Genomic DNA, 13,398 nt, shown 5'->3' with positions numbered 1-13,398 from the left:
CCCAGCACATTGCAATGCACATGTTGCCTTGCCCTTTCTTCAGAAATGTGGTAGACACCTAGGCTCCATACACATTATTTCTGATGGTGGTTGTCTGGCACCTTTGTGTATTGCTGACTCCTTGTGAATGGTAAAGCAGTGCAGTTCCAGGAATGCAGTATTTTCTTCTCCTATTCTAGAAATGAATGTGAGGCTCTCAGCTGATTCCTTCATGCATGATAAATGTATAACATAAATAATATACTAACTGCAAAGCTATTGCTACACTTCACCACATATACAGTACAGCTGGTGCAGTACACCATCACTTACAGTGTGCGAAGGCCCATGCTGCTATTTATTTGTGTAGCAGGAAACCTTTTGGTAGTGGGTCCCTATAATATTTGCAGGTAGCAAAACAGAGGTGTACATGTGCCACACAATGGTACACACATTCCCTATTGCAGCATAATCATGTAGAGAATTCATAGTTAAAGCTGTCCTATGTGTCTAACTTATTATGGGATGCCCACCACTGTGGAGGTCAGGATTACTTTTTGAACAAGGAGGCAAAAAGATGTTTACATTCATATCCTGTTCCTTTACCCCAGCCCAAGATGTCATGATGCCTGAGGAGATGCCAAAAGCTGCCTCTCTTACCTAAGTCAGGGTCTGCTCTTCCATGGTTCAGCTTTGTCCCTCTTTTCCTTTTCCAGGAGAAGCAGAAGGATCTGTGGAGATGACCAGGTGGATGGAAACGGGTCCCCTCTGCCAGTCTACTGGCTAAGGCAACTGCTTGAGTTGGCCTCAAGGATGGCCATGAATGGCTCTTATCCCCCCCCCCCCCCCAATTAGGGCAGAAGGCCCAGGGTTGGAAATAATTCCTCCTGCTGAGAACAGGTAAGATGTGAGGATTCCTGATGCACATCTGTGTTTGTTCATTAGAAGCAAAAACAACAAAGATACTTGTTTGGTAACCAAGGAAGCCAAACAGGTCTGCCTGCTTAGGCAAGAATCTAGAAATATCTGGGATTTCCCCCCTCTCTGATTGCAGCTTTATGCTGCTTTTGTATTAATACATTTAACTTCTTGTTTACGTAAACCTGATGTTCAGAATGAAGACATTTATTCCACCCCCACCCCCCCCATGCCTTCTGTCAACATAAAAAAAGCAGCATGTTGATTTGGGCTACCCATCCACACCTCCTCATCCTAAGGAGTTAACTCAAAGCCCAATCCTATGCATGCCTACTCAGAAGCAAGTCCCACTATAGTCAATGGGGTTTACTCCCTGGTAAGTGTGAATAGCACTCTGTTACCCCAATTAGAGCCCAATCCATGCATTCGAGCTGGGTCTCCGCACCAGGAGGATGCCAGTGAAGAGCCACCTAAGGTAAGTAGCACTGCTGGGCAGTGGTGCAGCTTTTAGGGGTTGGGGTGAGGTGTTCTGGGTGGGGAGAGTGGAATGGGAAGAGGGACCAGCCCAGGAGGAGGTGGGACCAGTGGAGGCCTCCTCTGCTGGATCCAACGTCATGTGTTGGGCTGCAAAGTTTGACATGGAGCTTCTCAAGTCTGTGCCAGCAAAATAGCTGGTGCAGTCTCGAGCAGCCATGGTGGAGGGGTGGGGCTTTACTTGGGATGATGGAAGTCTCCTTCCTCCCCTTCCGGAGATCTCCGGCAGCCTCCCTGGCCCCACAGGATACACCAGCGTAACCATTTTGGTACTACTGTACCTGACACTGCCAGGGAGGATAGGACTGGGCTGCCCGTTTTCTTGGGCTGCCCGATGGAGAGATCTAACTGGGATAACTGCCTTAGCAAAGGGCAGCACTCACTAAAGTGAATGAAGACAGCTACTGATTACTGCAAAACTGCGGGTCAGAAAATCTTTTTGTCAAAATCTGTGGTGGCTTTATATGAATTTAGGGTGCCGATTCCAACCGCATCAGTTTCAGCCTATCGTGCATAGTTTCAGAGATATGGCATAGCCTCATTAGTGAATGTTTCAAGCAGCTTCCTCATGACGAAGACTATGTCATGTCTTCCTCACGCAGAAGCAAACCACCCCTGTGGCGTTACATGGTGCATGTCATGGGCACCATCAAGGGGGGCTCCAGAGCATGCACACCGATTGCTTCCCCATTGGGAAAGTAGTTGAGGTGCATGCTCCCTCTTGGCAGTCGGTCAGGTGAAATCGCCTGGCTGGCTGCTGAGTGTGCACTCGTGCTCAGGGAAGCAGTTGAAGTGCAAGCGTGCTGATGACTCATGAAACTGTGGTGTCATGATGTCAGCCGCCAGAAGCCCTGGGTACGTCACTGTCCTCAAGAGGAAGCTGCTTGAACCATTCACTAATTAGGCTACATCTTATCTCCAAAACTAGACATGACAGGGCAAAATGGATGCCATTTTTTTGTATCGGCACCACAAATATACCCAGGAATAGGTTTAACATTTAAGACAGCAAAATATGTGTTGGCCTGTGCTGTTGTACTGTGAGAGAACCATATGGCCAGTCCTTCAAGGTGGAGTAAACACACACACTGTGTGTTCCCAGTGACGTATGGTGTGTTTAAGAGGAGGAATGTGACCAACAGGCAGGCTTGTGCCACCAGGGAAATGTTCAGGCTGGAGCTAAGCCACAGTGTGTTCACTGCGGGGATGTGTGGTGGGTGGGGAGGCAGGTGAGGCAGAGCCTCCCCACAGGAGTCCTTTGAAAAGCACCTTTGTCTGCCTCAGCCTGACAGGAACTGAAGCAGGGACATGTGGGGGGGGGGAGGCAGGTGAGGCAGAGCCTCCCTGCAGGAGTCCTTCAAAAAGCCCGGCCATGTGAGGCGCCCGAGCACCCACAACCCACACGCAATGCTCTTCCTCTCCCCTCACAGGAATGCGCGTGGGTTGTGGGTGTTTGTGCGCTGGCGCTTTCTGAAGGACTCCTGCGGGGAGGCTCTGCCTCACCTGTCTCCCCACCCCCTACACGTCCCTGCTTCAGTGCAGCTCTTTTCCCCTTCAGCTGCCACAGAAGTGTGGGGGAGGGGCAGCGCTACCACTTTCGCGCTTCTTCTAGGACATTCTGAGGGCACTGCAGGGCGGGAGCGATTCTAAACCACCGCCCTTCTGAGGGGCGGGCACAGCCAATCGCCTAGCAGCCCCGCCCCCTCTCTTGGCGGTTGTCCGCGAGCCTCGTGGGTGACGTCACTCTCTCCTTCCCCCCTCACCCGCCTTGAAGGGGCGCCAAAGGCAGGCAAGCAAGAAAGGAGGGGGCGGAGAGAAGTGTTGTCTCAGTGCATGCGTCGTTTCCTCCTACGCGTCGCTAAGGAGCCGCGCGCCCGCATTGTATTGTCCCGCCACCGCTGAGGTAACCAACGACTCCAAGCGCGCGGGACGAACTGCGCGTTCGCTTTCACTTCACTCAGCGCTGCGGCCATGAGCGGCTCGGAGCGCTCGAGAAGGGTTGCGCATACGCGTTACTTCTGAGGTGCTCAGCGTTCGAGACGGGCTATGGCTGCGCGCCACATCTCAGCTCCTCGAAGGGCCCGAGACGCATTACGCATGCGCCTCACCACTCCCTCCCCCTGTTCGGCTCCTCCCCCTTCTCCCTCGCGGGAAAAGGGCGAGACGAAGCCCCGCCCACTCCCCCCACCCTCTCCCTGTCAGTGAAGGTTCCCGATGGTTCTGGAAAGAGGCGGGGGCGCGGCTATATAAAGGGAGCGGGAGACGGCGCGCGCCGCGCAGTGCAGTTGGTGCCGAGCTGTCGGACGGTTCTGCGCGCTGTCTGTGGGGTAATCGCCCGGTCACTCGCTCTGAAGACCGCCAAGGTGAGGGGGGGGGGAGAGGCGGCCGTGAGGCGAGTCCGCCCTCGCGGATGAGGGGGGGTGAGAGGAGACGTGCTCCTCGAAGAGGAACCGTCGAAGGAGTCGAGGGGGGGCCCTCGGACGTCCACAAGGCGTTTGCTGCGGCGAAGGGCAGCGACGTGGGCTCTGCCTGCGGGGGGGAGGTGTGGGGGGCCGCATGAGGCTCCACGAGGAAGCTGCGCTAGGCGGGGGAGGGGAGCTGCTGGGGAGTGAATGAAGAGAGTGGGGGAATTAAGGGGGAAATCATGTGCTTACTTGAGGGCAAGCCCCGTTGGAGCCTATGGGGCCATCCTCTATGTGCATGCCTACCCGAGAGTAAGCCCCATTGAATGTAATGGAGGCCCCTATATGTGCCTATCCCAGAGTAAGCCCCATTGCATCCAGTGGGGCTATCCTCTATGTGATTATCTCAGAGTAAGCTCCATTTAGTACAATGGAACCATTCTCTATGTGCTTACCCAAGAGTAAGCCCCATTGGATCCAGTTGGACCATCCTTTGCGTGCTCATCTGAGAGTAAGCCCCATTGCATACAATGGGACAATCCTCTGTGCTTACTTAAGTGAGCACCATTGAATACAATGGAGCAATTCTCTGCTTTCCTGAGAGCAAGTCTCATTGAATACAACGGGACCTACTTCTGAGTCGACATGCACGGGGTTGGGCTCTAACTAGGCTTAAACTGCAGCCTTGTCCACAGTGACCTGGGAGCCCATTGGCTATAACGGGACTTATTTCTGAGCGGACATGTATGGGATCGGGCTCAAAGGCTGCAGTCCCATGCGCGCTTTCCTGAGAGTAAGCCCATTGACTGTGATGGGACTTAATTCCGAGTGGACATGCATGGGGTTGTGCGCTAAATGGGAAGTTTCTTGCTTTCTGAGGCCTTCGCAGGAAGGGGCCGGGCGGGAGGTCGTTTCCCATTCGCGCTTTAATGGGAAGTTGGGGATAAGAAATGGAGAGCCCCGTCCATGAAGGTCTACTCAGAAGTAAGTCCCATGATAGTCGCCGGGGCTTACTCCCAGGAAAGTGTGGATAGGATGGCAGCCGTGGTGGCGGCGGCAGCGGGAGGGCCTGCTATGGAAGTGCTGAGTGAGTGGAGGCGGACTTGAGGCTCCCCAGGTGGGGAGACGGAGCGGAAGGGCGCTCGCGGGATGGTGGGTTGGCGGGCGCCCCCCAGCCGGGGGAGCAGGAAGGCGAGGACAGGTCTGCGGCGCGTGCACGCGACGTTGCTCGGGCTGCATCGCGATGGCCAGAGGATTGGCTCGACAGCGCGCTGGTGGCAGGTGGGGTTTTAAACGGGGGGGGGGCGGGCGAGCTGGCGCGTCACCAACCGACAGGCGTGGGAGGGGGGGTCGGGAAGACTCTAGCAGTTTCTAGAAACCTGCTGGCGTGTGTTCCGCTGACGGGCCAGCAGGTGGCGCAGCTACTCTCGCCTTGAGGGGGGAGGTCTCCTTGCCGCCTCCTTCATTCTTCAGGTTCTTCCGTGGAATACATGGGGGGCCGTCTCGCGTGTCGTGCAAGGGCCATGGGGGGGGTGTACAGGTAGTTTAAACAGGAGCTGTTCTTTGATTGAAAGAAGGGTTGTCTGGAACAGGAACGCATTGACAATACAATGGTGTCAATGCAAAAATGCCTGACTTGCATGTTGAAAATGGTGTCTGAATGCATGAGCCTGTTACTAGAAGCAAAAGTGGAAAAGGATTTTAAAAGGATCGGTTTATTTTTGTGCCTCTTATAAATTAAGCTATTTTTGCCCAACATTGCATATGTGCAACAGGGATGAAATGTGTACACCTGTAGGCTGGGCAGGAATGGGTTAAGCCTTGCTGAGTTAAGCGGCACTAAATACAGAGTAAATAATGTGTGGGAATTGCACTAAATGTAGAGCAAATACGCATAGGAATTGTAACTGTAGTAAATTGTTCACCTATAGCATTTTTTATTTCTTGGTTACTGTCTTTTCTCTGTTGTAATAGATTGTAGCGAGTTTCATCCAGGTTCAGATATATGCCGTCTTCATACATAGTAATTCAGGTTTTCTTTTCCAAAATCCAAGGGAAGGATCCTGTTTAGAACTAGTTCATACAATGCACTGTACTTACGAGGACACGGAGAGTTGAGGACTGATCACATGGGTGGGCGATAATGTCTGCAAAGTGGGGCTGGTAGCGAAATATTTAATCATATTGACAGCCTTCCATACTGCTTTGGAACTGAAAAAACCGAAATCCCATAAGTTGCCTTGAGAACTAGAAAACAAAACTTGTCTGAAATATGCAGTCAAACTAAATACACTATGTGTGTACATGTGATCATTTCTGTTTATGTGAAAGACCTAAGATAAAACTGAATTCAATCTCCCCTTTCTTGGGACAAATGTTTAGTAGAACTTCTATATGGGTAATGGTTGGTGTAAACTGTCGTCTTAAGAATGCTGTTGAGCATATTAAAACGTAATTTGATAGTTAATGTTTGAAATATTTTTTTACTTTTGGCAGATGCCAGAGGAAGTGCAAACACAAGATCAACCAATGGAGGAGGTGGAGACCTTTGCCTTCCAGGCAGAAATAGCTCAGTTGATGTCCCTGATCATCAACACTTTCTATTCCAACAAGGAAATCTTTCTCAGAGAAATCATCTCCAACTCATCTGATGTAAGTATTTGTTTCTAGCTATGTTGTAATACAAATGTGCGGCTCTTATAGAGTCTCATGAGCTGAAAAAGCTACCTTTTGTGTTAACAGGCCCTCGATAAAATAAGATATGAAAGCTTAACTGACCCAAGCAAGTTGGACTCTGGCAAGGACTTGAAGATCAATCTTATTCCTAACAAGCATGATCGTACCCTGACTATCGTGGATACTGGCATAGGAATGACCAAAGCTGACCTGGTGAATAACTTGGGTACCATTGCCAAATCTGGCACAAAGGCCTTCATGGAGGCCTTGCAGGCTGGTGCAGATATTTCAATGATAGGTCAGTTTGGTGTTGGCTTCTACTCTGCCTATTTGGTGGCAGAGAAAGTGACTGTGATCACCAAGCACAATGATGATGAACAGTACGCGTGGGAGTCTTCTGCTGGTGGATCGTTCACTGTCAGACTGGACAATGGTAAGGAACAGGATTGCTTACTGTCTCCCACTGGTGTGGGTGAGTGAATGATGACTAGGCAAGAAGGCACAGGACATAAGTAGGTTACGTTAGAACCATAATAGCATGTTCTTGCTGTTGTAGGGATAGTAGGAATAATAGGAAAGCTGCAATGGCTGACTGGTTTTTTACATGCAAGGAGCATTTTGGAAGTGTAGTTGGGGTTAGCCACAGGTGCTTGAGGAGATATGTGCTGTAGAACAGACTTGTGAAGAGTGCTGCTTTCTGTAATAGAGATTACAGTTTTCAGTGACTTTTTTGCATGGTTTCAACTCAGATATTCTGGAGTTGGTTTCTGGAAGTGTTCACTTGTCAATGACCCTTAAAAGCAAAGGTGTTGCTGATACTGTAGTTGAATTCCAGAACTCATTGTATTGCAGGAGAGCCTCTAGGCCGTGGCACAAAGGTTATTCTGCATCTGAAGGAAGACCAGACGGAGTACTTGGAGGAAAGACGAGTGAAGGAAATTGTCAAGAAGCATTCTCAGTTCATTGGCTATCCAATAACGCTCTTTGTAAGTGTTCTTTTCATGAAACATGATAAAGTTGTATGTAATCAAGTGTACTTGAAAATCCAGTGAACTCTCGCATTTGGAATCTGAATTGTCTGTTGGTAGTATATGCTAGTTCTTAACCAATTTCACATTGGGTTCAACAATTTTCTGATGCAGTGGTCTTCAGCCTTTTCTGTGCCATGACCCTCAATAAGTAAATAAAGTATAAGACCTGGGACTCACTGTTGGTCCTACTTCCCACCCTGTTATGCTCTCCCAGTACTGTTCACTATAGCCAACTTAGTCTTATTAGAGAGAGCAGAAAATGTTACCATGAAGCGTGGCTCCAGTGAAAGCTTGTTTTAGCACAATTGGCAAGAACTTTGGCTAGACTGGAACACAATCTCCTGGCACCTGAAAGGGGACACCAGATGCCTCCCCATTTACCTGGTGCTCTGGTCCAGTGGTCTTCATCCTTTTCATTGTTGTAAGTTGCTACAACCCCAGAACTGAGGCTTCGCATTCCCCTTTGGGGTCCCAACTTCAAGGTTGAAGAACAGTGTTCTAATGCTTAGAAGGGTTCTAGGGCGGTGTTTCTTAATGTTTGACCCCCACCATACCACTTTGTACAGTCTACCTATTTGAAGTACAATACCACAGAAAGAGCCTAAGACATTGTTGCCAGTTCTGGGTTGGGAGGCCCAATGGGATGTGACAGAGCTGTGAGGGGCTCAGTGGACCAGGAGGGCTTTTTTGAATACGGCAAAAGCATGCATTGGAGCTCTGCCCACTGAGCCAGGCTGCCTGCCTCTGTTGTGTTACTTTACTGCCAGGTGGCATGTGTCCAGAAAGTACCACCAGACACCACTTCAAGTATCACTGGTGGTACCTGTACCACTCATTGCGAAATATTGTTGTAGGAAAATTTTTGCTTTTAATTAGAGAATGCATACAGTGATGGTATCAAGGTTCCTCAGGGATAGTCTTCAGGCTTTGAGAATTACTAGTTGTGCATAGCCTTTAATGCCCTTGTAGTGAGAAGATGTCTAATCATGGGTTGGCTGTGTTCTTACATGGCTTGGCATGGCTCTGAAACCCTTTTAGTTGACCCGGCTGTTGGGGTGGTCAAGTAGCCTTTGGAAGGGGGATTGTTGTGGAGAGGGTTGACTAGTCTTATCTCTGCACATGGGTATGATTATGTAATGCGGGTGAATTAGTTTCATTTGAGTCACTCATCTTCCATTTCTTGTGTTCAGGTGGAGAAAGAACGCGATAAGGAGGTGAGTGATGATGAGGCAGAGGAAAAGGAAGAAGAGAAAGAGGAGAAAGAAGAAAAAAGTGAAGAGGACAAGCCAGAGATTGAGGATGTAGGCTCTGATGAGGAAGAAGAAAAGAAAGAAGGTGACAAGAAGAAGAAAAAGAAGATAAAGGAGAAGTACATTGACCAGGAAGAGCTCAACAAGACCAAGCCGATCTGGACCAGGAACCCAGATGATATTACTAATGAGGAATATGGAGAATTCTATAAGAGCCTAACCAATGATTGGGAAGATCATCTAGCAGTAAAGGTATGATTGTTTCTTTGGGAGTCTAGGTTTGTGGTTCTGAGTCTTGGTATTGGTCTGAGCGTTGCAAAACATTTTCAAGTTTGAAAACATTTTCAAGTTTGAGCCAGTGCATCATTTGAAAAACATTCAAAGCAGCACAACAAAGGCTTGTTTTTCAGTAAATAAAAATCTTCCATTACTGACTTTAAAATAAATTAGAAATTCAGTCCATCGTTTTAAAGGCAATACAGAATTTGTATCCAACGTATATACTTGTGCTCAGATTAAGTTATATGCATCCAACATATTATAACTACTACTTGCTTTTGCAGCATTTCTCTGTGGAAGGACAGTTGGAATTCAGAGCACTCCTGTTTGTCCCAAGGCGTGCACCTTTTGACTTATTTGAAAACAGAAAGAAAAAGAATAACATCAAGCTGTATGTGCGCAGAGTGTTTATCATGGACAACTGTGAAGAGTTGATTCCAGAGTATTTGAGTAAGTAAACCATGTTCTGCATGTGTTGGTGGTATCAGGAAAGACATTGAATGATATATGTTCCTGCTTATGAAGCTTCTGCTGTTCCTGTACAGTATACAAAAAGAGAGCCGATCTCTCTCTACATAGGAAGGTAGAAATTTTGCTGAATTGGTATAACATTCTGTCTAACCTGTTTAACCTGGCGTGCTGTTTAACAGCAGCTTGTCAGATACTTATTGGATGGCCATTATTTGGGCATGTGCGCATTTGATGCTATGGCATACTGCCCCTTAAGATTCGCTTCCTTTTGTTTATCCTATATCCTAGTTAGTGTCACTTAGAGACCCTGATTATTAGTATTAAGGAAAAGGAAAAGTAGCCTGTTGCTGCTGTCCAAGTTTTGATTTTAAAAGCCTGCATTGTAGGAATAACCAGGTTTTCGTCCTCCAGAATGATTAGTCTATTTCTTTTGCAGATTTCATGCGGGGTGTGGTCGATTCTGAAGATTTGCCTCTTAACATTTCCCGTGAAATGCTACAGCAGAGCAAGATTCTGAAAGTGATTCGGAAAAACTTGGTCAAGAAATGCTTAGAACTCTTTACTGAGCTGGCAGAAGATAAAGAAAACTATAAGAAATTTTATGAGCAGTTCTCAAAAAACATTAAGGTTGGTTGAATCAGAGCATGAACTTAGTCTTCTTTGAAGGTTAGTTTTTGGGTATAAATCTTTTGTCTAAATGTTTATGAAATAACTTGTTTTTAGCTTGGGATACATGAGGATTCTCAGAATCGCAAGAAGCTGTCAGAGTTGCTAAGATACTATACTTCTGCATCTGGAGATGAGATGGTGTCACTGAAGGATTACTGCACTCGCATGAAGGATAACCAAAAACATGTATACTACATTACAGGCAAGTTATGCTTTTGTAGTTAATTGGGAGACCTCACTATGGCAGAATACCAATTTGTATATGGTATAGAGGAGGATATCTTACTTGGTCTAGATTGGGGGTGTCAGACATAAGGCTCATGGGCTGGATACAGTCTGTGGCAGCTCGTCATCTGCCCCATGTGGTGATTGGACTCTCCCAGTACTGCCCTTTCAGCAGTACTGTCTCTGCTGAGGTTCTGGGAGGAAGCGATTAAAGGCAAGGAATGCTCTCGGGAGGGCCAGACCTAGAGGGGTGAGAGGAGCTTCTTCTGTGTTGCTGGGAAGTCCAATTATCACATGGGTCGCCCTTTCAGAAGCAGTGCTGCTGATAAGTTGGCCTGAAGGATAATTGGACTTTTTATATCTTGAAAATATCAGATTTGGGCATATTTTCTGGTCACTTGCACAATGAGCTATTGTGAGGACAAAGTGTTTACTTCTTGCCATCATCTGGTTAATGGTGTCACTTCTGGCTTCAGCAGGCATCATAAACTATTTGGCCCACTGAATGAAATGAGTTTGACACCTGTTCTATAGATAGGACCATAAATAAAAAATTTTTTCCTCTGACTTGTAGAAGGAAGCACCCAGTTTGCATCCTGAGGGCTTTAGGAGAACTCCTTTATTAGATATTTTGCATAGATGAAGTCTGCCCAGTTTTTTCTTTCTCTTTCCTGAAGGAACCATGGAACCCAGGGAGCAACGAGTGATGTGGAGGATTAGTTTACTGTTTAGCATGCTGGCATGATAATAACATTTGCTTTTCTTTGAGAATCTGTTGGTCCTGGCTATAGAACCAACCATGTTGGCTCAAAGCATCTAGATTGCCTCAAGCAACATGTGAAAAGGAACAAGTAGACCTTATGAATGATGTAGATTTTGGCCTATGTGGTGAGACATAACTGAACAGTTTTCTTTTGTAGGTGAAACCAAAGATCAAGTAGCAAACTCTGCTTTTGTGGAACGTCTTCGTAAACATGGTTTGGAAGTCATTTACATGATTGAGCCTATTGATGAATATTGTGTACAGCAGCTAAAGGAATTTGAAGGGAAGACTCTGGTTTCAGTAACGAAAGAGGGTCTAGAGCTTCCTGAAGATGAAGATGAGAAAAAGAAGCAGGAAGAGAAGAAAGCTAAGTTTGAAAGCCTGTGCAAGATCATGAAAGATATACTTGAAAAGAAAGTAGAGAAGGTAAGCCTACCACATACACAACTTGAATAGCTGCCATGACTTCAGATTTTATGTGATTTAGATAAATCTGTCTTTGAAATGATTCTATACACATGCATGTATGCATATATTATGCAAGCATTGATGCTTATGTTTTTCTAAACTACAGTTTGAGATGGGGGCTTGAATGTTTCATAGCAATCAACTTTGGTTCTGCAGCAGGAAACAGTGAAGTAAATTTGCCTGCTTAAGTTGTATGGTTAAAACTATTTATACAATTCTTTGTAGGTTGTTGTCTCCAACCGACTAGTGACTTCTCCATGCTGTATTGTGACCAGTACCTATGGCTGGACTGCTAACATGGAGAGAATAATGAAGGCACAAGCACTTAGGGACAACTCCACAATGGGTTATATGGCTGCCAAGAAGCACCTGGAGATAAATCCTGACCACTCAATCATCGAGACGCTGAGGCAGAAGGCAGAAGCTGACAAGAATGACAAATCAGTGAAGGACCTGGTAATCCTGCTCTATGAGACTGCTCTCCTGTCTTCTGGCTTCAGTCTAGAGGATCCCCAGACACATGCCAACCGTATCTACAGAATGATCAAACTTGGTCTGGGTAAGTAACCTAAAAGCTTGCTTATAGGAATGTTATTTTAGAAGTTGCATAGGTCTTTGGGGGAACTTATTGTTCCTAGAAATTGGCTAAGTTTGTTTTTGTCCAAATTTCAGCTGCGCTGCTTTGGTTTCTATTCTGTTTTTATAACTGGGTGACCTTTATTTGCATTTTTCTTAATTATAACCTGCTTTGAGAACCATTTTGGAAAATAGTCCCTAAATTGCTTTTGTAATCTTATACAGGCATAGATGAAGATGATGCTGCTACAGAAGAAACTAGTCCAGCAGTTGCTGAAGAAATGCCACCACTGGAAGGCGATGATGACACATCACGCATGGAGGAAGTAGATTAAACAGTTGACTACTTGAGAAATTTGGATATTTCTTTTGTCCTTGGCTTTGAATAAGTTATATTTTGTATATTATGAATGTGACCTGCCAAAAAGTCTTCACTTGTCTGCATTCCCTCTTTATATTTATTTTTGAAAATGTTATACCTTTATTTTTGTTACATTGCTTTTTTTAAAGGTAATGTTGAGATGCCATTGAGGGAGTGTCCTTTCTTGGTGTGTAATGCTGTACAATCTTACCAGTACTAGCAAGTAAGGAATAGTGCTTGTTTAGTCAATGGCAGATGTTAAAGTGGCTGTTAACAGGAGGAGCAAGTAAGTTTCTGCAGTGTTTGATAAACTCAGCCATTCTAAATTGAACACCTACTGCATACAATAATACCTGGTAACTAGGTATTAAAACTGAAAATATTGGTGTACTTAACATCTAGTCAAAGTTTCAAGGCATTGATGTTTAGTTTTTTTATACTGTACAAAGGGTTCTAAATTCCACACTTACCATAGAATAGAATCTACTGTAAACCTATTGTGATTAATGCAGTTTTGCATGTACAGTTCTACTCTGAAACTATCTAGAAATAAAAGTGTTCTGAATGAATCTTCTGTTGGTCACAACATTGCATGTTGAACAACACTCATCCAATATTGGGGCTAAATAGTTCCATATGCAATTCTGGAGATGGACTTCTGCATCTAGAAACAGTTTTGCTAGTCTGGGAGATGGGAAGGGGGGAGTTCAGGGCAGTGGAATACAGGGCAGCAAGATGAGCATCAATCTGTTACTTGACCTGAATTTTCTGAAAGCTCTTTAGTTGTAAACTAAGT

The 13,398-nt window shown here is 46.1% G+C and overlaps 1 protein-coding gene across 1 annotated transcript; it reads left to right on the top strand.

Annotated features, from left to right (window-relative positions):
- Positions 1–3,707: 3,707 nt before the first annotated feature.
- HSP90AA1 (heat shock protein 90 alpha family class A member 1) lies at positions 3,708–13,171 on the top strand. Its single transcript, XM_066629205.1, has 11 exons — positions 3,708–3,794; positions 6,330–6,485; positions 6,576–6,942; positions 7,362–7,495; positions 8,731–9,042; positions 9,354–9,519; positions 9,977–10,167; positions 10,264–10,411; positions 11,355–11,623; positions 11,891–12,224; positions 12,467–13,171. The coding sequence occupies exons 2-11, from the start codon at positions 6,330–6,332 to the stop codon at positions 12,574–12,576; spliced, it is 2,187 nt and encodes a 728-aa protein (XP_066485302.1). The 5' UTR covers positions 3,708–3,794; the 3' UTR covers positions 12,577–13,171.
- Positions 13,172–13,398: the final 227 nt, after the last annotated feature.

Source organism: Tiliqua scincoides, chromosome 1 (assembly GCF_035046505.1).
Source record: "Tiliqua scincoides isolate rTilSci1 chromosome 1, rTilSci1.hap2, whole genome shotgun sequence".
Lineage (NCBI taxonomy): Eukaryota > Metazoa > Chordata > Lepidosauria > Squamata > Scincidae > Tiliqua > Tiliqua scincoides.
Note: the sequence above shows the minus strand (reverse complement) of the source record. Positions and strands in the feature narration are given on the sequence as shown.

What these genes read in the sequence shown, in the direction of transcription:
- HSP90AA1 (XM_066629205.1), top strand. Translation starts at nt 6,330, where the DNA reads ATGCCAGAGGAAGTGCAAACACAAGATCAACCAATGGAGGAGGTGGAG. An exon ending in CACTGTCAGACTGGACAATG is followed by an intron (nt 6,943 to 7,361) that starts GTAAGGAACAGG and finishes ATTGTATTGCAG; the next exon opens with GAGAGCCTCTAGGCCGTGGC. An exon ending in GCTATCCAATAACGCTCTTT is followed by an intron (nt 7,496 to 8,730) that starts GTAAGTGTTCTT and finishes TCTTGTGTTCAG; the next exon opens with GTGGAGAAAGAACGCGATAA.